General features: G+C 48.5%; 8 protein-coding genes across 9 annotated transcripts; 4 read left to right on the forward strand and 4 right to left on the reverse strand.

Moving 5' to 3' along the window:
* Positions 1 to 90: 90 nt before the first annotated feature.
* On the forward strand, positions 91 to 4260 carry TrAFT101_004417 (uncharacterized protein; the record flags this gene model as incomplete). Of its 2 annotated transcripts, XM_066127163.1 has the most annotated exons (5): positions 91 to 124; positions 176 to 326; positions 386 to 1136; positions 1198 to 1992; positions 2051 to 4260. In XM_066127163.1, exons 3-5 carry the CDS (start codon positions 596 to 598, stop codon positions 4258 to 4260), a joined length of 3546 nt encoding a protein of 1181 aa, XP_065983272.1. In that variant the 5' UTR covers positions 91 to 124; positions 176 to 326; positions 386 to 595. The 2 variants fall into 2 exon arrangements, with proteins under 2 accessions (XP_065983272.1, XP_065983271.1); XM_066127162.1 differs by having other exon boundaries at positions 176 to 1136.
* Positions 4261 to 4523: 263 nt separating this feature from the next.
* Positions 4524 to 6672, reverse strand: TrAFT101_004418 (uncharacterized protein; the record flags this gene model as incomplete). The annotated part of the gene is made up of 3 exons (XM_066127164.1): positions 4524 to 5155; positions 5212 to 5850; positions 5923 to 6672. The coding sequence occupies 3 exons, from the start codon at positions 6670 to 6672 to the stop codon at positions 4652 to 4654; spliced, it is 1893 nt and encodes a 630-aa protein (XP_065983273.1). The 3' UTR covers positions 4524 to 4651.
* A 1366-nt stretch (positions 6673 to 8038) lies between these two features.
* TrAFT101_004419 (putative NRPS-like protein biosynthetic cluster) lies at positions 8039 to 12434 on the reverse strand. The gene has a single exon (XM_024910859.2). The coding sequence runs from the start codon at positions 12026 to 12028 to the stop codon at positions 8171 to 8173; it is 3858 nt and encodes a 1285-aa protein (XP_024765786.2). The 5' UTR covers positions 12029 to 12434; the 3' UTR covers positions 8039 to 8170.
* Positions 12435 to 13350: 916 nt separating this feature from the next.
* Positions 13351 to 15157, reverse strand: TrAFT101_004420 (uncharacterized protein). The gene has a single exon (XM_024907204.2). The coding sequence runs from the start codon at positions 15097 to 15099 to the stop codon at positions 13510 to 13512; it is 1590 nt and encodes a 529-aa protein (XP_024765785.2). The 5' UTR covers positions 15100 to 15157; the 3' UTR covers positions 13351 to 13509.
* Positions 15158 to 16228: 1071 nt separating this feature from the next.
* On the forward strand, positions 16229 to 16753 carry TrAFT101_004421 (uncharacterized protein; the record flags this gene model as incomplete). The annotated part of the gene is made up of 3 exons (XM_066127165.1): positions 16229 to 16250; positions 16311 to 16359; positions 16597 to 16753. 3 exons carry the CDS (start codon positions 16229 to 16231, stop codon positions 16751 to 16753), a joined length of 228 nt encoding a protein of 75 aa, XP_065983274.1.
* Positions 16754 to 19720: 2967 nt separating this feature from the next.
* Positions 19721 to 22079, forward strand: TrAFT101_004422 (uncharacterized protein). The gene has a single exon (XM_024898868.2). The coding sequence runs from the start codon at positions 20633 to 20635 to the stop codon at positions 21776 to 21778; it is 1146 nt and encodes a 381-aa protein (XP_024765783.1). The 5' UTR covers positions 19721 to 20632; the 3' UTR covers positions 21779 to 22079.
* On the reverse strand, positions 22016 to 23621 carry TrAFT101_004423 (putative secondary metabolism biosynthetic enzyme). Its single transcript, XM_024898817.2, has 3 exons — positions 23053 to 23621; positions 22840 to 22963; positions 22016 to 22751 (listed from the first exon to the last, which is right to left on the reverse strand). The coding sequence occupies exons 1-3, from the start codon at positions 23454 to 23456 to the stop codon at positions 22098 to 22100; spliced, it is 1182 nt and encodes a 393-aa protein (XP_024765782.2). The 5' UTR covers positions 23457 to 23621; the 3' UTR covers positions 22016 to 22097.
* A 2287-nt stretch (positions 23622 to 25908) lies between these two features.
* Positions 25909 to 27801, forward strand: TrAFT101_004424 (uncharacterized protein). The gene is made up of 2 exons (XM_024910857.2): positions 25909 to 26077; positions 26178 to 27801. Exons 1-2 carry the CDS (start codon positions 25945 to 25947, stop codon positions 27692 to 27694), a joined length of 1650 nt encoding a protein of 549 aa, XP_024765781.1. The 5' UTR covers positions 25909 to 25944; the 3' UTR covers positions 27695 to 27801.
* Positions 27802 to 27817: the final 16 nt, after the last annotated feature.

The raw sequence follows: 27817 nt of genomic DNA on the forward strand, positions 1-27817 counted from the left end.
CGTGATGTTGCACGAGCTTCGGAGGGGCATTCGAGCGGTGCCCCATCGCGGGGACGGCTTGGCTAGAATCCACGGCGAGCTAATTACTATGCGACAAGACCAGGCGAGTCAGTAAGCTAAGCCGGTAAGCTTTCTGCTACTACACTACGAATACTACTAATGCTACTACTCACAGTAGCTTCAGGGCGCTAGATATACAATGGTGTCTGCGCCTCGGGGGCCTCGTTCGCACAATAAATCTGATCAGGAGCTGGACCGTATTATTCGAAGGCTCAATGACACCTTTGAGCTGCAGCTTTGCAAACCCGATGTGACGCTCTCCCCTCGTAAGAACAGAGAGCGTCGACGAAATGATGAAGAGGCCCGAGTTGACAACATATACCAGAAAATCCGGCATTTGTATTATACGGGAGATGATCGACTAGCCGCATATATAGGCAATTTTGAGCAGCGTGGGCGCAGGATCCTGTCCAAGTCTGCGTCACAGAGTTCCAGTAACCATATTCGAGCTCTTCTTCAGCAATGTCTGCTAGATATCCTCTGCGAAGTATATAAGCCAGAATCGAGACAGTGGAGTAAGAGAGAGCCTGAAGCAATGCCGGACGGTTCTCCAAAACGAGCTAAAAGTCATTTATATGAGCATCTCGATGCCGTAGATGCCCTTCCAGTTCGCTCCAGAGATTCATTTGCGAATATCAGCACAGTGATATCTTCTGAGAGTCGCTCTCGAAGTGAAGTTGTTCAACCCCCTCCTCAACAAGCATCTTTTGAACAGTCACTCCTCTCAACTCGAACATCATTTCACTCCCAAGTGTTTTCTACCCAAACACAAGATGGGCCCTTTATAAGTCAAACATCTGTTGGCGCTGAATCGCCAAATCATTCAAATAACTATCCATACTCGCAAAACACAGAGGTCAATTCTTCTTCAGAAGCGTCTGCATCGAGCTCCGATGAAAACATACCGAAACAGCTTACAGATTTCTCTTTTCGTGGGAAAGAAATGCTTAATGGCCGTTCCCAGAGCCATAATAATTCGAAATTTCAAGCTCTTGTATCTTCATCAAGTCATTTACATCAAGATAGCAAAGCGGGCGTAGGCAAATCTCTAGAAGAAAGACTTGATCATATTTGGCGTGGGTACACATGCACCTACTAGAAACTATGCAGATTGTGGCTAACAGCATCGTGAAATAGCGAAATTACCTGACCCTGGATTAACAGAAGCCCCCTTGGCTGTCATGTGGGAGATCACCAGAGCTGCTCTTCATTGCAATGTTCCACTGGATCAGTTTGATTTATTGTATGAACCGAAATCGAACGATATATGGCACAACCAGCGTAATCTGAGGGATACAATCTCCAAGCACCCTCTATTCCACGGCAAAAGTTTACCTCAGTCTAGCGACTCAGGTGCATGGCAAACGGCACTAGGAGACTTCCAAACCAATGCAAAGACGGTTACACTCTCTGCAGAACTGGCGTATAATCAGGATCCGAGTGGGCCACTCTATAGCCTTCGTCTGCACCCTTTGAAGCTTGAGCTAGGTCATCGGCTGGCGCGCCGATTTGGTGCTGACCGCTTCCTGGAGATGACCATTCCACCACCATCTGCGTCATCGGATGACAAACCAAAGATTCTCGATGAGGACAAGGAAAGCCTTAAAAAGATTGTAGATTGGCTCACAAGATCTCCTCATTATTTCCTTGGACGATGCTGGAGACCATTCTTCGTTCGCACCATCAAAGGAAAGAGAGCTTCAGGGGCGAATAAAGGTGCCCCTCCTGAGAGACTGTATTTTTTTGCTTATAATGGCGATTGTTTTCGTGATTTCGACACCCCAGACGGCATCCCGCTGCTGCAAGAACCACTCGGGATCAGGAGCCGCAGAAAAATGAAGCTTAGTGATCTGCTACGATGGGTTATTAACATCGATAACGAACGAAATTCCGAGCAGCCTGTTACTAAACTGTTTTCTCGGTTGGCGCTAAGTGCGTAATTGTGTCATCTCTCTGCACAAGGAGTACCGTACTGACAAAACTATGCTAGGCCTCAGTCGAACCTGGCCTACTGTTACACTCGAACGGCACCAAATTCGCATCCGAACCAAAGATTTGGGTATCTCTGGTAAGATGGTGATGAATGATGGAATTGGTCGCATTTCACCAAGCCTGGCTAAGAAAGTCGCCGAATCGCTTGGGTTAATAGATTGCCCGAGCTGCTTCCAAGGTCGACTGGGAAGTGCAAAAGGTATGTGGCTGATTGATGTTGACAGCGAGGAAGACTTCGAAGAAGATTTCGAGGAAGATTGGGTCGAAATATACCCATCACAAATTAAATGGGAATGCGATTTCAAAGATATGCACCACCGAACTCTTGAGATACGTAATTGGCCTTCGGAACTGAAATCGGCCTCTTTGAACCAACAATTTATCCCGGTGCTGGAAGCGCAGGCAATAAAGCCGGAGGTAATGCGGTGGGTAATCTCTGAGCATTTACAGAGAGCCCTGCAAGCCGATCTTGGAGAGCAAACGGAAGCTATGAAAGACCCGATGAGTCTTCGGTTATGGATTCATCAATCCGGGCCCCCAAAGAACGATCGGTCATTGGATGGCTATGCGGAGTTTCTAGCTGGTCTGCCTAATAACAATGCCGATAAAGTGGCATTTCTGCTTGACTCTGGGTTCGATCAGAGGAGAATGAAGTACCTGACGGATACTGTTCTAGAAATGTGCCAGAAGAAGGCTAACATTCTAAAGACCAAGATGAACATCACCATCCCCTGCTCAGCTTATGTCTATATGGCTGCTGACTTTTCATCTACTCTCAAGGAAGGAGAAGTGCATCTTTCCTTTTCCACAAAATTTCAGGCTGAAGGGTTCTCAGACACGCTACTGGAGCAGATGGATGTTTTGGTAGCAAGGGCGCCGGCCCATTTACCAAGCGATATCCAGAGAGTCAAAGTAGTATCTCGACCTGAACTTCGGAAGCTGAAGGATGTCATTATATTTTCAACAAAAGGATCTGATCCTCTTGCCGACAAACTGTCGGGTGGTGATTACGACGGCGATATGGCATGGGTATGTTGGGACCCACGCATTGTGCAGAATTTCAGAAATGCTTCCGTACCAGAGCCGGCGGATTTCATCACAGGTGGATATCTACGCAAAAACACTACAAAATTTACTAGCATACTGGACAGCCTTGCAAGTGACGACAGCAACAAGAATGCGGACACAAAATCTGAGCAACTTGAGGAAGCTTGTTTAGACTTTACATCCCAGGCATTTTTGTTTAATCTACAGCCTTCGTTCTTGGGCCGATGTACAAAGTATAAAGAAAGACTATGCTATACTTTGCCGAAATCAGTCCAAGACGAGCGTGTTATTCGTTTGAGCCAGTTGCTTGGCTACTTGGTCGATCAGAAGAAACAGGGCATTGAATTTACGGATGAAGACTGGAAGCGATTTCAAAAAAGTCAACTTGGAATGAAGAGACCTTTTTTGGAGGATCCTGAGTATGCGAAAGAGAAGGGGGAGAGGAGGCCTAATATCGGGGGTCTGTTGCATATTCTTGATTATCTGAGGTTCGATGTTGCTGACAAAGTTATTTCCAACGTCTTGGAGGATTTGAGCAAGAAGATCAATGCCAATGGCGCAATGGCCTATGACGAAGATCTTACTAAGTTGTACAACATGTATGACGAAAGAGCGAGCGGGAAAGACGAAGACTCTTCATACTGCAGACAGCTGCGAACGCACCTCCAAAAGGAAATTGACGCACTTCGGGACGAGTGGCGCATCAGCTTTCGCAAGGGGAGTAATGGAGTTGAAAACTCCAATTTTGCTAATAAAGTGGAGGCTATATATCAGAAATGGCTTGATATCAAACCTCCAGAGGAACTACTCGCAAGCGGCCACTTTCCAGAGCTACTCCCTGATCCTAATAAAGACTCTGCAACAAGTAATTGGGAACTCCTTAAAGCTTCAACTACTTTCAAAAGACACGACAAATCTACTTTTGCCTGGCACATGGCTGGGAAGCAGCTAGCATACATCAAAGCGATGGCGCATCGTGTTCCAGGAGAGACATCCAAGGTCTTGATGATACCAGAGATGTGGGGAATCTTGCGGCCGGACAAAAAATTCATCATGTCACTTTCAATGCAGCGGGAGGCAGCTCGGGATTCGGAGAGTGCAGTGGCTCTCGAAGAGGTCTTTGAGTTTGACGATGATGGTACAGTGATTGACGATGCCTGATTCCATCAAGGACTGTGTACGGTCATTGAAAACACTGGTTGTGATGGTCTGTTACTAGATATGTGAACGCTATATGGATAGCCTCTTTTTTCCCTTTTCTTTTATATGAGTCATGTTGGTATGAGAAGGTAGAAATGAGATATGACAGCGTGATATGGTTAACGAGAGATGACACTTTTTTTTTATTTATTATTTTTTTTTTATTATTTTCTTTTCTTTTCTTTTTTTTTAAATGAAAGAGAAAACAATTGTTTTAGGATACCCTCATTTCCTTTCATTAATGCCTCTATCTAAATACTGTGTCATGGTTTCTTCTATTTTTCTTAATCTAGGATTAAATGTCTATTTATTTATTGCGTTAATGTGTTGTTTAACTGCATCGTCCTACTTCTCAATCTCTCATGTCAACCATTCTGTATCCTTCCTCTCCATGGCCACGCCTTAATCTTGCCTTCTTTCGCCAGTAGAATGCTCCTGCATAGAAAATGCCCACAACGCTAAACACTGACCCGCTCATTACTCCTAATGTGCCAGTACTGAGGCTTTGTTCTCCCGAAGAGACTGAGGGTGATGGAGATGGCGGCGATGGCGGTGACGGAGACGTTGGAGGTACTGGAGACGATTGCGGCGATGGAGACAGCGGTGGTGGAGGGGGCGATGGCGGCTTCAGGCTAACTATATCGCTTGTGACGATGGCAGGCTGACCGTCGTTTTCGAGATCGATGACGATAGTTGAACTGAGGACATCACCGGAGGCCGATACGGCTGCTGCGGCGAGGTACCGGCGAGAAATATCTTTGCTGGCGAGAGAGATAATGGTCTCGAATCCTTGACGAGGAGATTCGGCGATGAGGTTTGTATAGTTGCTAATGGTCCTGTGATCATCGGAGGCAAACTATCTCGGGGTTAGTATCATGCGCTATGAGATGAAGAAGAAACGGAGTGGCTTACTATGGCCCATGAGGCTACATCGGTTGCACCGTTCCACGAAACGTAAATTGTGGCCTCTAGGGTGTTGCCATTGGGTGCATCAGCCACCACGGTTGGTGGCCATGGTGGTCTTCCAGTCCAATCTCCCTTGTTCACTCTATAGGCGAACATGTCTGCCAAAACCTCGCCACCAATGATACCTCTTTGGATGTCCATCACGGGCGTTCCGTCGCTCTTATACTCTACAAAGCCGGGGTTGTGTCCCCATCCTGTCATGACATTTCCGCTGTCCAGTGTTTGGCACCCTCCCATGGCGCCAGAGTCGATGTTTTCTGGGTGAAAGAACTGGCTGACTACTCGCGCGGTGAGGGCGACTGGGTCGATGGCGATGTGGAGAGCACGAGTTTGGCATTTTTCTTGACAGACACCGCTGTATTCGCCGTGGTTGTCGAAAAGGGTGATGTGAGTCTCGCCCGTGCTGTTGGACGGGAGAATGCGGGCGTCGTGCTGCCACCCGATATTGGTGGCTTCACCGTTGGATAGATCGGTGAACTGGTTTTTCCTGCCACCAAGGATCCAGATGGGGTGGCCGTCTTTGCCATCTACAAGAGTGAGAAGGGAAAGGTGGCGACTGGAGACGAGATAGTTGCCATCGTCAGTCTGTGAGTGTGCAGTATGTTAGCGGCGATGTTCGTACTAAAACTCTCAACCCCCTTTCTTTCAGTAGCTTACCTTTTGTATAGAATTGATATGGAAAAAGTCAAAGCCAGAGTCTGGGCTTACGCCATAATCCTCATTATATATGGCAAATGAGTCGTTAATGTCAAAGAATCTGGAAGCATGCCAGTCAAAGATTAACCGATTAGTTGCTGCATCGACTTCTTGGAAACCGCTGTCCATGAGGAGGGCATTGTCTGGTCCTCCCACGGAGCTGCAGTCATAGGGAATATTAAAGTATGTCGAGAAGATGACACTGTCGTCTTTTGTGACGCTAAGCTCGTGCATATCAGCCTCAGCATCGCCGAGCCCTTGCGCTGTGACGGTGTATCTGAGGTTGTAGTCTTCGTCGAAGAAGAGGCAATTTCCATTGGCATGGCCGCGAGTGTGACCACCCTCCCAGAAAGCAAAGTATCGTGAGCCGTTAATAATGTGCACGTTTGATGTGTAAGTATTTTCATATCTTTGATCTGCGTATATGAGACTCATATCGCGGGCGTCGAATATCATGGGCCCCGCTTTCCATTCTCCATATACGGTCCCGAGAAAGACGAATGGTGCATCGTCGACTTGGTCTTTCTCCCACTTATTTACGAAGAAGATGGGAGCAACAATGGCTGAAGAGCGGAATGTCTGGCTGGGAAAACCGCCTTGCGAGTTGGCTAGGTCTATGTACTCGGTTGCGTTGGTAATGAGTGGGACGTCGGCCAGAACCGAGGGAGTGAAGAGAAGCGCGACTGCGCTAATGATTGAAGAAAAGTACATGGCGTGGACGGATTATAAAAGTTAAAAATGTGTAAATGAAAAGAAGTTAAAGAGAAGTGAATGAATATAGGACGCTTTCATGAATATAGTACAAGATGGGTATCTGAAATGGGACTCATTGCAATAGATGCTCCTAAAGAACGGGGTGATAGCGACAGTTGAGATTATGCCCTTTGGTCTTTGAATTGGGCTCAGACACTCGAAATAAACCAAATGAACAAAATAGTCGCACAACACAGTAAGCAAATACAATGAAGAAAAAACACAAATACAAAAAGAGCCGCTTTCTTCTCAAAATTCTCCAAGTGGGCGCATGGGTTTGTCTTTAAAACGAATTTCTTGTCGCACATCGTCATACGGGGGCCCTTTCCCCTTTTTTTCGAACCCACTTACTCAGACTTTGTGGCTCCCCAAGTTTGATGATCGACAGTAACGGCGCCAAAAAGGTTCAAATCTTCGTGAGAACAAGGAAAAAAAAAAGCTAGTCTCTTTGAAAAGGATGTAAGCTCTACATACATAGCGGCATTCGATAGGGAGGTTCTGTTCCCGTGCGTGGATCTTTCTACGGGGATGAAATTTAGGATGCGGAAGGTCGAATTGGCTTGGCAGAGCGCTGATCTTTTGGCGTGGCGGGCTCTGGAAGTTTGGTTCGCGAAGAGGAATAGGGGAGCTTTGTTTTGAGACTGGATGAGGAAATGGGCATGATTTGATGAGACATCTTGGATAAATGGAAAATGCCAAGACGATGGGCGTTGGCGATCTTCTTGGTCTGAAACAAATCGCGGTTGGCGAGGTGCCGGTGAGCCGGTGATGGTTAGAGCAGTAGAGTTGATGAGAATGCAATATTTTCAAAGTGATAGCAAGTTAAAAATTATTGTATGCTATATTCAAAAGGACTGATTGACTTGCATAGGTATATAGGACTGGACGCCATCACTATACATATGAAGATGTTTTGTGGCGGAAATGCCAGGGTCCGCAAGGATATGGAGATGGCTGCCGATCGTCAAGCGTCCATCACATTCCTCAGCATGACTAGGTGTGAACAGAAGAGAGAATTTCCTACTCATTCTTGGTATTACATCAACTAAGCATTATAAATTGCGATCCATACGGCTAATAAAACGCTCCATGGACTCTACTTTTGTCGAATTTTAGAGCATACTGTAGAAAATGCGGCATCCCGAAAAATCGGAGGTGCTCGGCTCCGCAGTGGGTCCTGCTTGCGTGGACGTTGCAGGTAATTTCAATCTTCAGGCCGACGATCCGCAGCGATGTTCCGGTATGTGACGGTGTTGTATGGCTGCATCAAAGCAGCTTGGTGATACTGAAGATTGCTAAGAAAGTGGGAACAAAAAATAAGTTGGGATGGTGCATATATTTTTCTTAAGCAGTTTGATTAAAAACGATACTATAGAAAAGACTATTCAAAGATATAACGTGAGTAGTAATAAGATGCGTATATATGATTCTATGTTTGTTCATCCCCAGCTCATATCTAAATGGGCTCATCCCGAGGCTCAATCAAAATCTCATTCACCGCAACATGCTCTGGCTGGCACACAGCGTACACAATAGACCGCGCCACGTCCTCAGGATCCAAGATCTTCGCGCCAGACGGCTCTCCATACTTCTTTACGGCCTCGGCGTCGGTCGACATGCCGAGCAGATCCGTCGCAGTGTTGCCCGGCTGTATAGAAGTCACGCGAAGGCCTGAACCTGCATTCTCCACGCGCAGGCTTTGCAGTGTCGCCTCGACAAAGAATTTGCTGGCTGAGTACACACCCAGTCCGGGGAACACTTTGCGGCCTGCGTCTGAGGAGATGGCAACGACGTGGCCGCTCTTGCGGTCGAGCATGCCGGGGACGGTGGCGGCGATGCAGTTCAAGACGCCCTTGCAATTGACGTCGACGGTGCGCTCCCACTCGTCCATCTTGACGTTTGCCATCATGGTGTAGTACATGACGCCTGCGCAGCAGACAATGATATCGACGGGGCCGAGCCTCTCCGTAGCCTCCTTTACAAGAGCGTCTACCTGGTCTTTCTTTGACACATCTGTCTTGTGGATGAGCACCTTGCTTCCGCTGATGCTGCTGTTAATCCTGGCCTTGATGCCCTCGAGGGCATCGGTGCGTCGTGCTGCAAGAGCCACAGACGCCCCCTCCTTGGCGAGGCCAGCAGCGACCGCAGCGCCGATACCAGAAGAAGCACCTGTGATGATGGCTACTTTGCCGGCCAGACGTCCCTTCTTTGCACCAATAGCTGCAGCTGTTCCGTTGACTGTGAGTCGACGAGGTGGCCTGGGAAGCCATCCTCTGGCGTAAAAGTGTCGCATGTACGTTTCAAGCAGGGCATTGTCAATGTTGACGCGCTTCAGGCCGTACAAGTCCAGCGTTGGCTGAGTGGCACCGTCCTTGAGGACAATAGAACCCTTCAGTGAGTCGACGGTAGGCATGCCTCCACGCAAGATATCAACGGTGAAAGGCTCGTCGCCTCCTCGTGACTCTCGCTTCTCCTTCCACAGGTCTACCCATTCGTCCCACTCTAAGCGTCCCGTTTCGTATCCCAGCTCGGCTAGAGAATCAAACAATGATGATGCCTTGATCGGGCTAGGGTCTCCGAGATGGTATACCAACTGCTGGCCTTGAGTGTGATCGGCCAATGTGATGATGGCTCTGCTGACGAAATCAACGGGGGTCATTTCCATGACCCAGTCGGCGATGTCGGGGGCCTGGCCAAGATGGAGCGATTCTACAACTAGGGCATTGAGAAGATCGTAGGTATTAGCAGCACCAGTGACGCTGTGGCCGCTGATGGTGCCTGGCCGGTAGATCTTCACCGGAATGCCTCTTTTGCTTGCCTCAACCACAAGCTTCTCTGCCACCCATTTCGTCTGTCCATAGCCATCCTGCAGCTTTGTGGGCACGTCGTCAAAGTCAATCGTGGTATCCTCAGACCATCCTTCAAGAGATGGTGGCAGAACGCCGTTGGTAGAGATATGGTGCAGGGTTGCTCCGCCACGCGAGGCAAGACGAATAATCTCCCTCGTTCCGTTCACGTTTGCGCTTCTTAGGGCAGCATAGGGATAGACAAGGTTCACAGTAGCGGCTGAATGGATGATCACTTGGACGCGAGATGCGAGTTCCTCGAAAGCCTCTGGAGATAGGCCCAGTCGGCTCCTGGCCAAGTTGCCTGGTACAATCTCCATACGCTCCAGCATCGAGTCGCTCCAAATGCCCAAGTCAATCAGATTCTTGCGAATTCGGGCCATTCCAGCAGGACGGCAGTCTCCTGAAGGATCAGTAAATCGAACCAGACACAAAATATGTGCTGATGTATTCTCCAGGAGGTATTTCAAGAGGAAAGCTCCCAAGTAACCAGTGGCTCCTGTAAGCAAGACCGTTTCCGCGTCGCTGAGGCGTTTCATTTGCGCGTTTGTAGCGCTGATGTCTTCAGGCAGCACAGCATCAGCTCGCAGGACGGCCGGGAGTTCTGCCTGCACTTCCTCGGTATGGCCATCGCGAGCAGCCTTGACAGCTTCCAAGTGTCCATCCAGTGTAGGATTACCAGCCAATGGAGCTAGTGGCACAGGAAAGCCAAACGCCTTGGTTAGTCGACTGGCAAGATCAGCGAGAATCAGAGAGTGTCCTCCCAGGTCAAAGAAGTCATGCTTTGGCGTGATGATTGAGATTGGGACATTCAGAGCCGCGGACCACATTTTAATGATGGTATCCATCTTGATAGTCACGTTCTTCTCTGGCTTCTTTGCTTGCACTGGTGTCTTTGGTCTTGGAGGAGGCGGGAGAGCTTTGAGGTCGGTCTTGCCAGAAACCTCGTGTGTTGGTAGCTCCTTGAGCTCAACCCAAAGGGGAGGAATCATGTAATGTGCCAGATGAGCAGACAGAGCTCGCCGAGCAACTGGACTATGGCCAGCCTCGTCTATAACCACAATGGTTCGACCTTGGATATTGTCGCTGTCGGGAACGATATAAGCCACCAATTGCTTCTGTAGGCCCTCTCCATGAGCTACCACGGCACAATCCCGCACTGCCAAGTGCTTCACAATAGTCGTCTCGACTGCGCCTGGTTGGACGGTATATCCACGAGTCTTGATCATGCCACCCACTCGGCCTGTAATTTCGAGTAGGCCTGATGGAAGCATCCTCGCCATATCTCCAGTTCGATACATCCGAGCGCCCTCTTTGGTCTCAAAAGGATCAACTTGGAAAGCCATGGCTGTCGTTTCTGGGAGGTTGAGGTACTCTCTCGCTAGTAGATCACCACCGACGAAAAGCTCGCCACTTACACCTGCGTCCAGCCTGTTTCCTGCCTCATCCAAGATATAGATGTGCTCAGGATCCACAGGTGGTCCTACAGGGCAGACGCGGGACTCATAATCCACGAATGTTTTGACGTCACCTACAGCAATCTCGTGGGTTTCACTGGCGCTGTAAACGTTGAGGAGTCGGGTGTTGGGGAGAGCATTACAAGCCCGTCGTATAAGATCTGTTGTGACAACTTCGCCATTCAGCCACAACGACCTCAGCTCCGGGAGTTTCTCACCAAGGCTTGGATGCCGTGAGAGAACGGTGGTAAGCAGAGTGGGGGTCATGAGGGTATCAGTAATTCGCTTGGAGGCGAGGAAGTCAACCAGCCCGATAGGATCATAGCTTGCGCCGTCAGGAACAGCAACTGTAGTGGCTCCTCTGATGAGGGGACGCAGCATTTCCCAAACGAAAAAGACGTTGCAGGCGACGCGATCACCGGGTCCGAGGTCACTCGTACGGAACCTCAAGTCGTAGCTGAGAACAGGTGCTCTGTGAGGGTTTGCAATGCCCTTTGGCTTGCCAGTGGTGCCTGATGAGTAGGACACAAACGCCAGGCGATCCAAGTCGTCGCTCGCAGGTAGAGGCTCTCTCGTCTCAACAACAATAGGCGCGGCATGCCCATTGGTGGATGGCTCAGGCTGGTCAATAATAATGGTAGGGACATCAGCCTTGATATTGGCAGCATGTGCCTTTTGTGTGATGATGACCGTCGGCTTCGCATCGTCAATGACATCCTGAAGGAGGCCGGTGGGATAAGCCAGCTCCAGCACGAGAAAAGCGCCTCCCGCTCGCAGCGCAGCAAGGGATGCAATGACATTGTCTGCACTCCGCCCCATCAGCACTCCAACCAGATCATCACGACCGACACCATACTGTCGAAGACGGTCAGCTAGAGACCACGTTAGGCTGTCGAGTTCTGCATAAGTGAGAGTCCGTTTTTCGTCCTCCAAGGCAATGGCATCTGGGGTAGCCTGTGCTTGTTGCTCGAACAGAGCTGCCAAATCTTTGGTTGTGTCAATGACGCTCATCTTGAAGTCTGACGAGTCAGTCGCAGCAAAGATGAGCAAAGCCGATAAAGAACGCTCAAACTCAATGCAAGGCCCCCTCACAGCGCAGTGACTACTGGTGTCTGAATGCTAAACAGCAAATGACGGGTAGTTGATGGACTCGTCTGTCTATCTTAAGAGCGCCAATTGAGGTTTTGCAGCGCCTTGCAGGTCGAATTGGGCTCAATCGCTGGCGTGGTAGGATTCGGGCTTTCGGCCCACTCGATGCCTAGCGTGGCGAGTTTTACCTGGTCTAGCCACCTGTTCTTGCCGTTGGAAGATTATGTATTATATGAGTACAGTGAGCTGTGGAAGGAGGTTAAGTTTTGAAGAAAAATACTTGTAAACGACAAAGACACAGGCGAGATAGATGGAGAAATTAAGTTAGGAGGGCGAGAAAGTAGGGTGGCCGTCACAAAATTTGGTTGAGGCTATAGCCTGCAAATATGTGCTTACTTGATGCGGTCCCTGCATACTAGACAATACCTCTATGAACTGAAAAGTACCTGAATTCGCATGAACTAAACCCGCCGCCGTGGGTCTCTTCGGGGCTTATCGTTCTGAAGATCTCGAGTTGCTGGCGCTATGATTGGTCTTCCTTTACACGTGAAAGGGCCAACGTTGCCTCTGAGATTCGGTTCCATATCAAGCTTAGTCCGGAGCACTCTGAGGCCAACTCCACAGACGGCTTGAGGTCGCGTGCCTTTTGCAGCTTGCAGTGTCCCTGTTTTTTCTTTTGGTTTATTTGGCATATTGGGGGAACGGTGGGGGAAACCTTCAACTCTTCACTCCAGCCTCTTCTCGCATTGTTTCACTGATTGATACTCTAAGCACGGCTACAACTATATTTTCTAAAGCTTATTTGCTTTTTCACACTGTATCTTTTTTGACAGCGGGAATTCCGAACGACAGATATTGTTGGCAGAAGTTATGACGCGAATATCTCTGCCCCCCTCCTGAGTTTAGCGCATTGTTAACAGTGCTAGTAATACCGCAGAATTTCAACAGATTGAATGACTGCCCAACAAAATTAAGTCGAACGCGCGATTTGGTGTTTGCGCAGAGCTGCTAGTTTCTGACATGTGATAGAGCTCTTGTGGGGAAATATCATGTACATACAGATACATATTACATATTACCGTAAAATTGCATTGGCCAATTGATACATGAGATATATTATAACCCCCAAGTTCTCCTCTTCTCTGGAGACTTGTGTCTCTTACAACCCCACCATTGCTTGGCAACAATATCCCCCAGATCTAGGGGCTACAGAAGAGAACTTGCGAACGGGACACAGCATTCAACACGAGACAATAACCAGACAACACGATTCTTCTTAAAATGGGGTATCAATTACTACCTGTAGATGATGACACTCATGAAACATAAAAGATACAATTATTAACCGCTATTACCGCATACAAAAATTTACTCCGAATCAATCATCCCTCGCTATTCTTCACTCACGCGTCTGATCGGCCCTTGGAAATGTCCACCTCTGAGAGTGGTATCCACTTGGTCCTGTAGATAATCTTGTGGCCGACATAGAGGACAATGAACAGGATGACGCTGACATAGCAGGCAAAAAAGTCGCTCGTGTTCCACTCGATGAAGACGGTGAAACCGTTTGTAATCAGAATCAGGAGATTGAAGAAGAAGCCGAACCACGAGAGGTAAGGCTGGAATGGGGCCTTGTATGGGAGCTCGTCGCGGGGGATCTTTTGATATTTGAGGACATTCATGAACCGAATGTGGCACAGGTTGATGAGGGACCAGCTGATGAAGCCAGCAACGGCCGTGATGTTCAGCAGCCAGTTGAACACAACCGTTCCGTTGTTGGACAGGTTGAGGAAAGCTAGCAGACCGAAAGCTGAACAGGCAGCGACCGCATAGTAGGGAGTACCATATCTGTTGGCCTTCTTGAAGAAGGCGGGTGCGTGACCCTCTCCGGCCATGGCAACCAGGATACGGCTACTGGAAAAGATATCTGAGTTGGCGGCAGACAAGACGGCAGTCAGCAGGACGGCGTTGATGATGGAGGGAAGCGCCTGGATGCCAGCGAGCTTGGCGACGATGACGAGAGGCGAGGCGGAGGCGTTGGTCGAGCCGTTCTGGAGGTCGGGGTTGTCGTAGGGCACGTTGATGCCAACGAAGAAAACGGTGCAGTTGAAGAGCAGGAAGACGGCCCAGAATGTCCATCGGATGGCAGACGGGATGGTCTTGCGAGGGTTGGCCGTCTCACCAGCGCCAATGACGACCAGCTCTGTTCCCTGGAAACTGAATCCAGCAGTGATGAGAACAGTCCAGAAACCGACAAACTTGCCGATCGCGCCGTCGACCATGTACTCGGCAAAAGCACCAGGCTCTCTCCAGTACTTGAAGCCAATGTAGCCTTGGTCACCAACACCAGCGTTGACACAGATGCCAAAGATGACGAAGCCGATGATGGTAATGACCTTGATACTGGACAGGTATGCCTCCATTTCACCAAAGATGAACGTGGGCAGGAATTGGGCAGCGGTGAAAACCACCCAGAAAATGGCAATCCAGACACCAATGCTGACAGACTCGGTCCAGTACTGGATAATGAGACCACTGGCGGTCAGTTCCAGACCGATGGTGATGACCCAGCTAAACCAATAGATCCAGCCCATGGCGAAACCAAGCGTGGGATCCATGAACCGAGAGGCATAGACAGTAAAGGCTCCCGTGACGGGAATGTATGACGCCATCTCACCCAGCGCCACCATGATAGAGAACACGACAGTGCCAAGGAAGAGGAAGGAGATGAAGAGAGAGCCTGGTCCAGCCTTGGACAGAGCACCGCCAATTCCAAGGAACAGACCAGTACCGAGCGCAGCACCAATGGCAATGAATTGCAGATGGCGAGAGTTCAGCTCACGCTTCAGGCCCTCCTCGCCGGCCTGGCCCGCCGCGATGTCGTGGCCACCATCGCCCAAGGGCTTGTCGTTGATGCCTTGCACATATTTCTCGTCAGACACAAGCGGTCCTCCGATAGGGACAGTCGATTCGGTCGCTTCGCCAGCGGCCATTTTATGTTTACTCTCGAAGAATAAAGAGCAGCACAAAAAAAAAAAAAAAAAAAAGAAAAGAAAGAAAGAAAGAGGAAACTCAAACTCAGAAGGATGAGTCAACGGGTCAAAGAGGGGGTCGGTCCGGAGGGTCGGCGGCGAGCACGAGAGCGCCAGGTAGTAGTAAAGTTATTATGATGGGGGACGAGAAGAGGGTGAGAGATGAGGTCACCCAAATCGATATCAAAACACCATACACGGGAAGAAAAGCTGGAGAAAGAAAGCCAAGAAAAAGCAGGAGCGCGTCGGCAGGCAGGCAGAACTTTATGTCTTAGGACGTCGTGCTTTTTTGCTCGCTGGCTCTCGGCCCTTTCATGCTTCGACCACATCAACGTTACTACTGCTACACTACTTGGCGTCCAGCTTATCAGCTTGGCTGGTCTTGCGAGACCCTCACTTTCGCCCCATATAAGACCCATCAACTGATGAAGAGTTTGATGGGGCTAACCAGTCTCGGCACAGCAACGCCGTGTAGCGAGTCGAGGGAGGTCTGATCCAACTCTACGGGTCTATTTTTCACCTACTTTTTTTTTTTTTTTCCTGATCTGCGTCATTGTGAGGGCGTTGTTTAGTCTGTTCATACCAGTCGTCCCATATTGAAGCCACTTTCCAGATCCGGACGCGAGCCGTATACGGTACTTCACCAAGCAAGGCGAACCTGAACATGTAGTTTTAAGGGCGTAGCAGCGGAAAAGTTAGAACCAGGCACAGCTTCTCTGCATCTTCTAGCGGCTTTCTCTAGCGCTTGGCTCGTCACGGCTCTTCGTCGTGGTGGCTGCAAAAAACTGCGCGTTTTCATAGTGCTGAGGGAGCGCCGTCGGCATTGCCGCGGAAAGGCGAGCCAGGCCAATCAGCGGCTTGCAAAACTGGGTCTTGGAGGCAAAATGGGAAATTTTTTTCCTTCCTTCGTGTGCCTTGGTGCCCTTTTTGGTGCGATCGATCCCTTTCTTTTTGGCCACCACTAAAACGATCCGGCTTGAGAGTCGCCAAGTTCGCGTGCGGCGCGGGAGGGATCTCGGCGTCTGGTGGTGGTTTGAAGGCGCTGGCGATGGCGATGACTTACTTTTCGTTCCCTAATACATGGAACCTGATGACTACCCTTATGCCAACTAGTGAGTATATCGGCGCCGACTACGGGCGATGTGACGCTGAAGCTGCGGGTGTTTCTCCAGACTCTGCCTCTGCGCCGACGCAACCCATGGACTGTAGCATTAACAACAGGTGATACGCATGGCATGGCAAAAGACTTCTGGCCTGTTCGGACCCCCCCCCCCCCCGGTTGATCTGTTTTACGCTACTATGCTCGTGTCGTATTACGGGGTAGAGGCAGTGTGTTTGGATGATAATGAACGGCTAGTCCAGTAAATATTAGTCTGGTGGTTTACAAAGACCTCCGCTGGTGAATCCTCATCAGCCAGGCTTTTGCGTATGAATCAGCACGCAACTCCACACGTCCAGGTCCACTCAGCTCCCGCGTCTGGAGACCAGGAAGCAGCAAGATACGGGCGATGTGCAGCCCAACCTCCAAATCTGGCGCAGCTATTACGTATTACGTACCTCGCAGCGCATCTCCCCATGGGCAGGTCATGCCGTTTCCCCAGGTCTGCAGCGGTGATAGAGTTGCGATTAAGGATGCTTCTCTCCACATTGCGCTCTTCCTGGGGTGCAATGCATCGGCTTTGTGGATATTGTTACCAAGAGAAACGTCGTCGTCGTCGAGATGCCTGACGCCTAATTGTTGATTTACACGAGGCGTTGATCTCGTGAGGCGGCGACGCCCTCTCGCTACTGTTGCGCATTGCATATCACTGATGCTTGTGCTCGGTAACCCGAAGGGAACCGACCTGTATTAGTGGGCTGATGGCTCTGGAACCTGGTTCGTTTGTGCATGACCGAGTCGGAACTTATCGAAATCTTACATTTGAGAATCCATCCGCGCGTTTGGGGAGATGAACTGGTTTGACTGACTCCACGAACTCCCCTCGCCGAGGTGGGGACCAAACGCTAGATCTAATCGCAGAGCTCCGTAGTCGGTGGTTGTGTGTAATAGGTATCCTGCAATCGCCCAGCGCGCGTATTCCAATAATTCCTGAGTCATGAATGCGCTGGCGTTTCGGGAGACGTTCAAAATTCGTTGTCTGTTATTGTGTTGTGCTGAGATAAGCAGCATCATAGAAGCTTATTTCGCCATCAATACGTTATCCTCGCAAGTTCACGCTCGAACTTGTCATGTTCATATTAATTCAAGCCAAATAGCTTCTTCGCTAGGCACTGCCCATCAATGTGACGACCATGATACCTTCAAGGGAGTTCTGTAATGTCTTCTTTGACGATCCTTCCAGCATTGGAATGAGCCGTTTCAGAGCCGCAGCTCTCGAGACAAGTCCCACTTCGCATATGCCCGTCGGTGAAGTCGCGGTCTGTGCTAACTCTGGGTTGGAGAATCGACCAGCAGATAGGAGAAGGACAGTCTTTTACAAGATATTTTAGCGGCATGTCGAATGTCGGTTATATGATTGGTATACATAAAGCACCATATTATTAAACATAATTCGTTGTCCCCTCTTATTCTGCCGTAAAATCGCAGTGTATACTCCGTATGGCTGACTAAAATAGATATTCGTTCCCGTTATAAGCCTATATAGATACCACAGTGAAACTTCAGTAACATTCAATGCGATTTTTTTAATACTATTCTAGTAGCTATTGAAAAGAAATTTCACGAGCTGAAGGAGCATGTCAGCACCCTCTTCGCTTGACTTTTGATCAGGTTGATCAGATTGGTAGAGCCTTCATGACGATGGCCATGTATTATTCCTTGGGGTTAGTTGACACACTTACCCTATCATTTAACCCAGTCTACAGTGATATGACTTGAAGCTGGAACACTATCGTAATTTTAGGGAGATATAGCTACTGCTACACTAGCCTTCCGAGAGAGTCACGAATACCCATAAATATCTCTTGAATAGATAAGGATCATATGATAATTGTGACGAATTTACAAGGAATTGGTGGCTTTTATCTCTCATGTTGCTTCGATATATATTTTGCGTTTAGCGGTTCTAAGCAGAGTATGTTTTAGGGGCATTCGATGACAATAGATGGAGCAGAATTCTGCGAGACGGGGGTGAAGTTTTATATACCATTACTAAAGACAGATGTTAAAAGACATGTGATAGTTTCTGTGTGCTAATTGTCACATCGTTTACACGCATGTGGCGCGATGCCCTTTCGGAAACACGTTTTCAGTGAGGGTGATGAGATACGAGGAGAATGGACTGGTCGTACTGTAGGCAAGCAGTGTAAAATATTTAAGCAAAGTGCTAGCAGTGTGCAGCTTTTGCTCGCTCACGGTTACCAGGCATATAAAATCCATGAGTAGCTACATATCAAAAGACAGATTGACGTCGCTTTAACCTCCTGATAACGCCCTTCGATCTGACTCTGGTGGTTGAGACCAAAGCCGTGACGCCTAGCGCGATGCAAAGATTGGCTGGATTCCGGAATAGCGTCGCAAAGTGGCCCGCGCGGGTGGCTGCCGCAACAACTGGGGCTTGGCCCCACGAGATGAAAGCTGGAAGCCGAGGATCCACACAATATTTTCTGAAAGCATGCAAAAGATAATGAAATGGTAGAATGAATGATAAAAAGGGCCTTTTTAGAAAAGCCTTTAGAATTGAATAAGAATTAGAATGATGTATAAAAAAATCAGTGTTGAACTTGGACGATGAAAATCTGAGTATAGGCGAATCTCATGCGTGGTTCGGAATTTTGCTCAAGCTTGTTTGTGTAGCCGTATGTTACACGTATTTGGTGCTACCGCGGGGGTGGCAAAGGATTTTAAAAGATGGAGAATAGTTGAGTGATACAAGAGGCATGAAGGGGCAGAGTTGGTGCATAATAGTCTCGAAGCCCACACATGTACGAGCACAAGGAAGATTAGGTCTGGCCCTACCCTCAGCTCGAATGAAGTTGAAAGAATTAACTTATATTGGGAACTGAATTTTACAACCAGAAACTGTGAGGAAAAATGAATATTGCCAAGTAGTATTAGAAGATACAGAACCTGGTTATAGAGTCATACAACAGGCGGGCTCGTTATCATTGCAAGATATGATTGCCTACCACGAGGGGGGCTTCTCTACTTATGTATATATATTAGTCTGAAATTGTTCCGTATCACCATCCTTCGGTATCTATCGTCCCCACTTCTTCGGGCCCTACTTTCAATATCCGTTACCTAACATGTTGGCTGTATCACCAACTTAGCGTTTAGTGTAACCAACCATGCTATGAGTACACTTATGGAGGACCCGATTCGGAGACTTCTCTCTCGAAGCAGGTCAGTTCAAGTTACACCTGACCTTTTCCCCTCTCTTCGGATAAATACATAGTAACTCCCCTTGTTCAACTGTCTACATACATGTATGAAAGGCCATCATCACTCGCCAAAATGGCCAGGGAACTACGCAGCCAGGGCCAACTGTGAGGCCTGATGCGCACGAGGCGACAAAGTCTAAGCCACAAATCAGCTCAGCTCCCAAGAGCACGCAAAAAAGCTGTTAGCACCTGTGCGTTTGAAATTTCACCTCTCCCACCAAAATAAGTTCAGTGTCTAGCTCTGACGTTTATATCGCTGCCTTCTGATTGGCGGGGTTAAGTAGCCATCAAGGTTCTCACCACCAAAATCGGGACTTTTTGTGTGACCATCAAGGTTCTCAGCCGCAGTCGCCGACGAAATTGAAAAAAAGAGAGGAAGAAGAAGAAGATTCCATAACAAATCAAGTCTCTTTATCTCGTCACGCAATATCCGGTGGAGAAAAATCAAAACCTAGCCCTGCTCCTCTTGCTATGTGTGTCACAGACACTGCACGTGGGAAATGCCCAAGCGTAACCCGAAAGTCTAAATATAAAAAAAAAGTGTCTCAGTTGGCCGCATGTGATGCTTCAGCTCCAGGGCCAAGCCAACAACGACTGGACGTATTTCCTATAATAATCCGCGTCCCGAGCCCCTTGCCTGACTCTGTGCAACTTGGGATGCCGCCACCCCCAAGGCCGTGTTGCAGGGAGGCGTGAGAAGCTGCCCTTGGTGTTGGCTGGCCATCACGGTTCTCGTGCTACTTGAAATTATCAGCGCAGACCCGGCCCCAAGCCATCCGCGCGCTCCAATAGCGGTGCTCAGATGCCAGAAGTCATCTCCACTAAACGGATACGTGCTGGAGACCCTGAGCCGTGCCCGTTTGTTGGCCAGCCTCGTTGCTCGCGTGTGGTGCGGGCCTTCTAAGCGGTTGGCTCGCTCAAACTATAGAAAGGGTTACGCCGCCGTGCTGGGCTGAATTCACCTCGTGTCTGCACTTCAAATACTTTCCCATCCCGCCTTGATCTTTCTCTTTCTCATCGGGCGAGCTGCGTTATCGTCTCATTTGCCTGCCAGACCAAACTCACTCTACTACCGTTGGTCTCCTATTGAGCACCTGAGCTTTGCGCAGCCATGGCGGACGCCGATTTCAACCCTCAGTCTGTCGACCTCGACACGGCCGACCCTCGAGACATCATCTGTTACCTCAACGCGGGCGGCAACGAGTACAATGGACGGCTCGGCGTGCGTGTCTCGGCTCTGTTTGTCATCATGATTGTCTCAACCGCAGTCACCTTCTTCCCAGTCTTGGCTACCCGCGTTCGACGCCTGCGCATTCCCCTCTATGTATACCTTTTTGCCCGCTACTTTGGCGCCGGTGTTATCATCGCCACCGCCTTCATTCACCTCCTTGATCCGGCTTATGAGGAGATTGGACCCGCCAGCTGTGTCGGCATGACGGGTGGCTGGGCTCAATACAGCTGGCCCCCTGCCTTGGCCCTGACTTCAGCCATGCTCATCTTCCTGCTGGACTTTTTGGCCGAGTACTACGTCGACAGAAAATTCAAGCTGGCCCATGTTGAAGTCGAAGACACCATCACTACAGGCCATCATGCCACTCACAGCCACCAGGGACTTCACTCGGCTGATCAGGATGGCGCTATTCCTCCTCTCGCTGCAAAGGGCGACCAACAAGTGAATGGCCGTGCCCCTAGCGACAAGCCTAGCGACGATTACGACGTGGAGGAGCTCAAGGGCCTTGACGGCGATTCCGAGAAAGTAGCATTTGGCTTTCAGTCTCAGATTGCGGCCTTCTTGATTCTCGAGTTTGGCGTTCTCTTCCACAGTGTCATCATTGGCCTTAACCTCGGAGTTGCTGGCGATGAATTCAGCACTCTTTATCCAGTCCTCGTCTTCCACCAGTCCTTTGAGGGCTTGGGTATTGGCGCCCGCCTGAGTGTCATCCCTTTCCCTAGGCGCTTTAAGTGGATGCCTTGGGCTCTTTGCCTCGCCTATGGATTGACGACTCCTATTGCCATTGCCATCGGTCTCGGTGTGCGGACTACATACAACAGTGGCTCCTTTACTGCCAACGTTGTGTCTGGCGTTCTCGACTCTATTTCCGCTGGTATCCTCATCTACACCGGCTTCGTCGAAATGATTGCGCGCGACTTCCTCTTCAACCCTTATCGCACGCAAGACAAGAAACGTCTGGCGTTTATGCTTGTTTCCCTGTATCTCGGTACAGCAATCATGGCACTGCTGGGAAAGTGGGCTTAAAGGCGAGCAAGAGCATGAAGGATAGGATGGAAAAATGGCTACAGGAAAATAAGATACCCATGGCGAGGATTAGAGAACACATGCACATGCACATGAACATGTAAAAACTGTCAAATAACTTCCACTTTTACACCAAAAGGGAGCTGGACTTAGATTGTATAGCCTTTGCATTTGCTGGTTATGAAGGGAAAATTGGGACTTGATGTATTTAGAGCACTTCCAATTGGAGTCACGCATCGCACTAGTTATTTTTGTTACATTGATAGACATATATATGTACTTTCTTTTATATAATTTTGAGCTGTATCATTTATATCATTTAAATAGTATAAATGAGCTTCGCTGCGCTGACCTTGCCCTGGCGCAGCTCCTCCAGACCCACCAAGACTCCCTCAAGGCCGCTGCCGCCACGATTGAGCTCAATTTTGGGAGCCTTGAGCTTGCCTTCTGAGAGCAGCTTCTCCGAAATGTCCCTAAACTTCTTTGCGAATCCGTTGTCTTCAGGTTTGCCTTCGCTGGAAATACCTCTCTGGAATGGGTTTCCAAAGACGCTGTAGGCCATAGTCACGCCAGCTTCAATGTTGGGGTTGATGGCGTGAATGTCATCGATATTGGGGGGAAGGAGCAGGCCCAGCTTTCCACCCTTTGGCGAGATAGCGGCTGCGCTGATCTTTACGGAACTTGCTTCAGAGATGCAGTCCCACACGAGGGCCAGCTCGCCGCCTGCAGCAGCGATAATGTCTCCGACAACGGTGGGTGAGTTGTAATCGAAGACAGCGTCGGCTCCCAGAGACTTTAGGTAGTCAAAGTTTCTTGGGCTGGCAGTTGTGATGACCTTGTATCCGGAGAGCTTGGCGTACTGGATACCCCAAAGGCCAGATGCAGTGCTTCCACCGTAGATGAGAATTGGAGTGCCTGTGGTTATGGGGTTTGTCGGTAGCTGCAGCTTCAGGTTTTGATATAGACCTTGGCCCTAAATAGTGTGGAGAGGACAGACAATATATCAGCAAACCGAGAACCAAAACTATTGAATGTTCTTCAGTAGGTGTTTATCCACTTACAACGGTGAAAACTGACACTCCCAGAGTCGCTCCCTCTTCATCGCTTAGGGGGTTGTGGAATTGGACGTCTGCCTGAGTGAGTAAGTACTCTCCATATGAGCCATCCTCTTTCTGAAGAATATTTCTACAATTCCCACGTTAGTACCCGACGAAATCTGCTCACTGCCATATCTTTTCTGTCGAAACAAACAGAGATCAGAGCGGACGACTTACGCTCCAGGGCTGAGGCCAGCAATCCTATCGCCAACCTTAAAATTGGTAACTCCAGCACCGACCTCCACGACCTCGCCCGCAAAATCGCATCCGATTTTTGTGCCAATTGTCTCCTCCTTTTCGCTGTAAAGGCCCTTCCAGTCGGTGGGATTGATAGAAACAGCCTTTGTCTTGACAATTACATGGCCATCGCGAACCTTTGGGGTTGGTCCCTCTTGGATAACTCCCTTGCCCGGAGCTACCTTGATAATAGCCTTGCTCGTCTGAGGTGCTCCCATGATGATGCTGTTGGCAGGAATTGAGTACGTCCTTGGGTGAAAGGGTGAATTGCTCGGTTTAGTTAAAGAGGTGAGTATGGACAATGGTCTACGAATCGAGCTTGCGACATGTTTCATCTTATACATTTTCTTTGTGCGGAGTAATAACTCATAACACCGATTCGTGTGGTGGATCTAACCCCTTCTCGAATGATAGCTGGTTGCGTGACTGCCCGCCCAGGGATGGAGGAGATGACGCTATATTTCTAAGCAATTTGCCGAGGCGATCTAGATTAGGAAACAAAGACTAGATCTAGCGAGTGTGTATACATATTCAATGGCAACTAAAAAAGAATGAAAAGCATCGCTAGTAGCTTTTTAAACAATTTGAATTTCAAGATTACTGGCCGTTCATCATTGCCTGCATCTGGCAATTATGTCTATCTAATATTACCAGTAAGAGGTTACTCTAGTTGTAATACGCGGCGGCACGCCAATGCTAACAATATTGACATCAAGAATATTTGCCGTGGCTAAATGTGACTTTAGCCCCTCTTGCTGGGCTGAATCTCTACTAAACAAAAAAAACTGACAGTTTTAGTTTTAGCTCGGAGGGTAGATCCGGCGGATGGCGGGGAAAGATGTCGTATTACAAATGAGAGAACTGTCGTATTATTCAATCAAGGATTATTCAGTAGTCGGAATTTAATCGGTCAGCCAGGTGCTAGTGAGAGCCGAGAGAGTCTCTTTCGGCCTCTTATCTCCTAGCAGTTTCGGCGATTCGGCAAGACCACAGTGGGTATATATCGTTGGTGGCATCGGAGGCGAATTGGGCCTTCTATTGGCCAGAATGAGTGAAATATATTACACCGCATACTTCGTTTCACATATAAAAAATTCACCGCGGCCAACTGGCGGTGTTTTTCTTCCGCCCTGTTGGGTCGATTATTTCCTCTCTTAAGTCCGCATTGAATATCCATCAAACGAATCTTTTCCTCATTCGGTCTGGGCATCCTGCTGGCTGCGGATGAAGATTGGGCAGCTTCCTCATCCAATTCTAGTTGAAGGTGATGGTAATTCGACTCATCCAATGGCAGTACCCATAATTGAATAGACTACGCGGCAAGCGAAGGCAAGCGAAGGCAAGCCTCGGCTGGTGTCAAAGTGACCCACGCCTGACTGTCACTGATATCATTCATTCCCTTTCAACTTATATCGATATACTATTTATAGCATGTCTAACTCGATTACTTTGAAGAGTGAAGCTACGAAGTATCAATCTTCTAATATGCGCAAAGAGAAACGTTTGGCGCCAAGAGTTGGCCACCTCTCTCATTTGAACAACTGCCATTTGTGGTTATGGGATGTTTTTGGAACATCAAATAAGTAACGAAAGGCGGCTAGTGTTGATATATAAGGCTGAGAATGGTTCGAGTAAGACGAAGCCAAGTCTATGTACTTTACACATGTCGTTCATTGTCGTGATGATTATTGTCGATATTCCTCTACGCGCATAAAACATGGAAACATAACCTAGAGTAGGCATATCGTTCTTAACTGGAAAGTAGCTAGTAGAACTGAGAGCCGTAAAAATTAAACAGGATATCCTTTAAGGAATTGCACTTAGTTTTAGAGGTTTGAGCGATTATACTAGCGGTCTAGGGTAATTTTTTAAGTATATTGTTGTAATAAATATATATAGCTCGCGCTCTACATGGATAACCTAGATAGTGAGGAATACACTCGGTACGCAATTGTGTATCCAGCTACAAACAGGAAAAATTTATGTGCAGGCAGTATTTTTCATTCAATTGAATTGCCAAAAAATATCTATCCGTCATGAGGCTGCCAAATATCGGGTGTACGCGGATGGAGCTCAAAACCCATGGCAGCCCTATATTGCTAAACAATCTCTCTATGTTATAGCGAGTGACGGCCTGCTACGTAGCTGATGGTCTGTGGTGATGAGATTGCCATAGATCACATGTAGCACACTGAGCATTCTTGAAATAGAAATAAAGTTAAGGAAAGAGGAATTTTTCTACTTTATGGAATCTTGTCCTCTGTCAAATTGTGCTGCTGTACACTTTGCACTCCGTTCCGTAACTTTTTCGTCGATGATAACAGTCTGTGGGTTCCACTTTTACGGCGCAGCTTTCGGGTTTTGTAGCTAAGCCAGGCGTAAATGTCGAAAACGCCCGAACAATCGGAACAATCTAGGAACCCGTAATTGCAAAAATTTTATGGAGGAGAAGGGAAAATCACCGAGAATAGGGGCTGCTGAACAAGGGGAAACTGTTGCACTCGTTTTATCATGAGAGTTTGGTAGTTATAGGAGGGTACCGACCTAGGCAGGATTTATGGCGTTCTCGCAACTGTGGTAGAAAGTCAGTGATAGTGCTGCGATTCCTTCCCAACTTGAGTAAAATTGATATATGAAGGCATATTGTGCTCATATTTACTTCAAACAAATCAACAAGCTTATATGTTTGGAATCTTCTGAGTGACGTCACTTCATCGTTATGACACATCACCGGCTAGCCCGAGTCAGCACTCCTTGAAGCTTCTCTTTATAACGAGCTCCTTTGCATCAGCAACTTGGAAGATACCTTTTTTTGTACAGATAAATCCCAAAATGATAGCTCGGGGCTGTATACGCCGAAACGCTAGTCAATTCACTTCGACAGATCCAACAAAAGTCTTCAAAGCCCTGACGTCTTTTCACCCAGGTCATAGATCCTATAGTATTGAGCTAAAGGCGAAGAAAGGTAACATATTTCAAGTTTATGAGCATTTGCTGTTTTAATAACCTTAGTCGTAACAGCTTCGTTCAAAGAAAATCGCTCGCTAACACAAACTCCTTGACAGACACCAAAAGAAAGCGCGTTGTGATTCTGGGCTCTGGATGGGCTGGATATAGCTTTGCGCGCACTCTCGACCCATCAAAGTACGAACGAGTGGTCATCTCACCTCGCAGTTACTTTGTTTTCACACCGCTACTGGCTTCAACATCAGTTGGCACCCTTGAATTCCGAGCCATCTTAGAGCCCGTCCGCCGTGCGCCAGGTGGCTTGCGCTTCTATCAAGGCTGGGCCGACGATGTCGATTTTTCTCGGAAGGTTATCCGTGTTGAGGCCAATGCCATTGACAAGCTCCAGCACGACTTATCACCAATATCGGCATCTACAGCCGCGAGTGAGGTAGCGACAGAAACCCGGCCACCCAAGGGAGAAGTTTTCGATGTAGAGTACGATAAACTTGTTATTGCTGTTGGTGCTTACAGCCAGACATTTGGCATAGCAGGTGTGCGAGAACACGCGCATTTTCTGCGAGATATTGGCGATGCACGACGCATCCGGTTGCGAGTGCTCTCCCTATTCGAGCAGTGCTCGTATCCCGCTTCCCCAGGCGGCAAAGATGGCAAGACAGCGGGAAGTCCTCTCACCGAAGAGGAAAAGAGATCACTCCTTCACTTCGTCATTGTTGGCGGTGGACCGACAGGAATTGAGTTTGCAGCGGAACTGCACGACCTGATTCACGAAGATTTGAAGACAATTTACCCAGAATTGATGCCACTTGTGCGTATTACCGTTTACGATGTTGCGCCCAAAGTACTGCCCATGTTTGATAAAGCACTGGCGCAGTATGCAATGGAAGTATTTGCACGGCAGGGCATTCAGGTCCGTACTGAGCACCACCTTGAGGGAATAAGGGTAGCCGACGGAACCCTCGGAAGCGCACACGGTGGCCTGAGTATCAAGATTAAAGAATACGGTGATAAAGAGATTGAAGCTGGTTTGGTTGTCTGGAGCACGGGGCTGATGCAGAACCCGTTTGTGGAACAAATGGTCAACAAACAGTTTGCAACTGTCAACGAGGCAGAGGCTCCAAGAAATAACCTCTTGAAAGACCCCAGAACGGGTGGCATTGTCACAGATGGCTACCTACGTGCCCGTATAACTGATAATAAGATTAGTGAATCCAACGAAGCCGCCGTGTCTGCGGCAGCACCAGTCTTGCCAGATGTGTTTGTGATTGGCGATTGCGCGGTAGTGGAAGGTAATGAATCGTTACCCAAAACAGCTCAAGTTGCCTCTCAGCAAGCAGCGCATCTAGCGAGGCAGCTCAACAAAATCACTGACAACTCCATTGATGTCGAGAGTGCTTGGAAGCCATTCAAATTCCGCAACTGGGGCACGTTGACATACCTTGGAGGTTGGAAGGCGATACATCAAAGCTCTGCCGATACATTACGTGGTTGGGTAGCGTGGATAGTATGGCGAGGAGCATATCTGACAAGGAGTATGAGCGTGCGTAATAAGCTTATGGTGCCTGTGTATTGGTTTGTATCTTGGGTATTTGGGCGAGACATATCACGGTTCTGAGAGGATAGGAAAAGGTTTTACTTGTATTATAAAAAAATAGCTCGTACGCTGAACGTTAACCACACCACTTTGCTTAATAAACAAGGGAAAAATTTCCAATAAACCGCTAATACATGTTCAAAT

Source organism: Trichoderma asperellum, chromosome 2 (assembly GCF_020647865.1).
Source record: "Trichoderma asperellum chromosome 2, complete sequence".
NCBI classification, from domain to species: domain Eukaryota; kingdom Fungi; phylum Ascomycota; class Sordariomycetes; order Hypocreales; family Hypocreaceae; genus Trichoderma; species Trichoderma asperellum.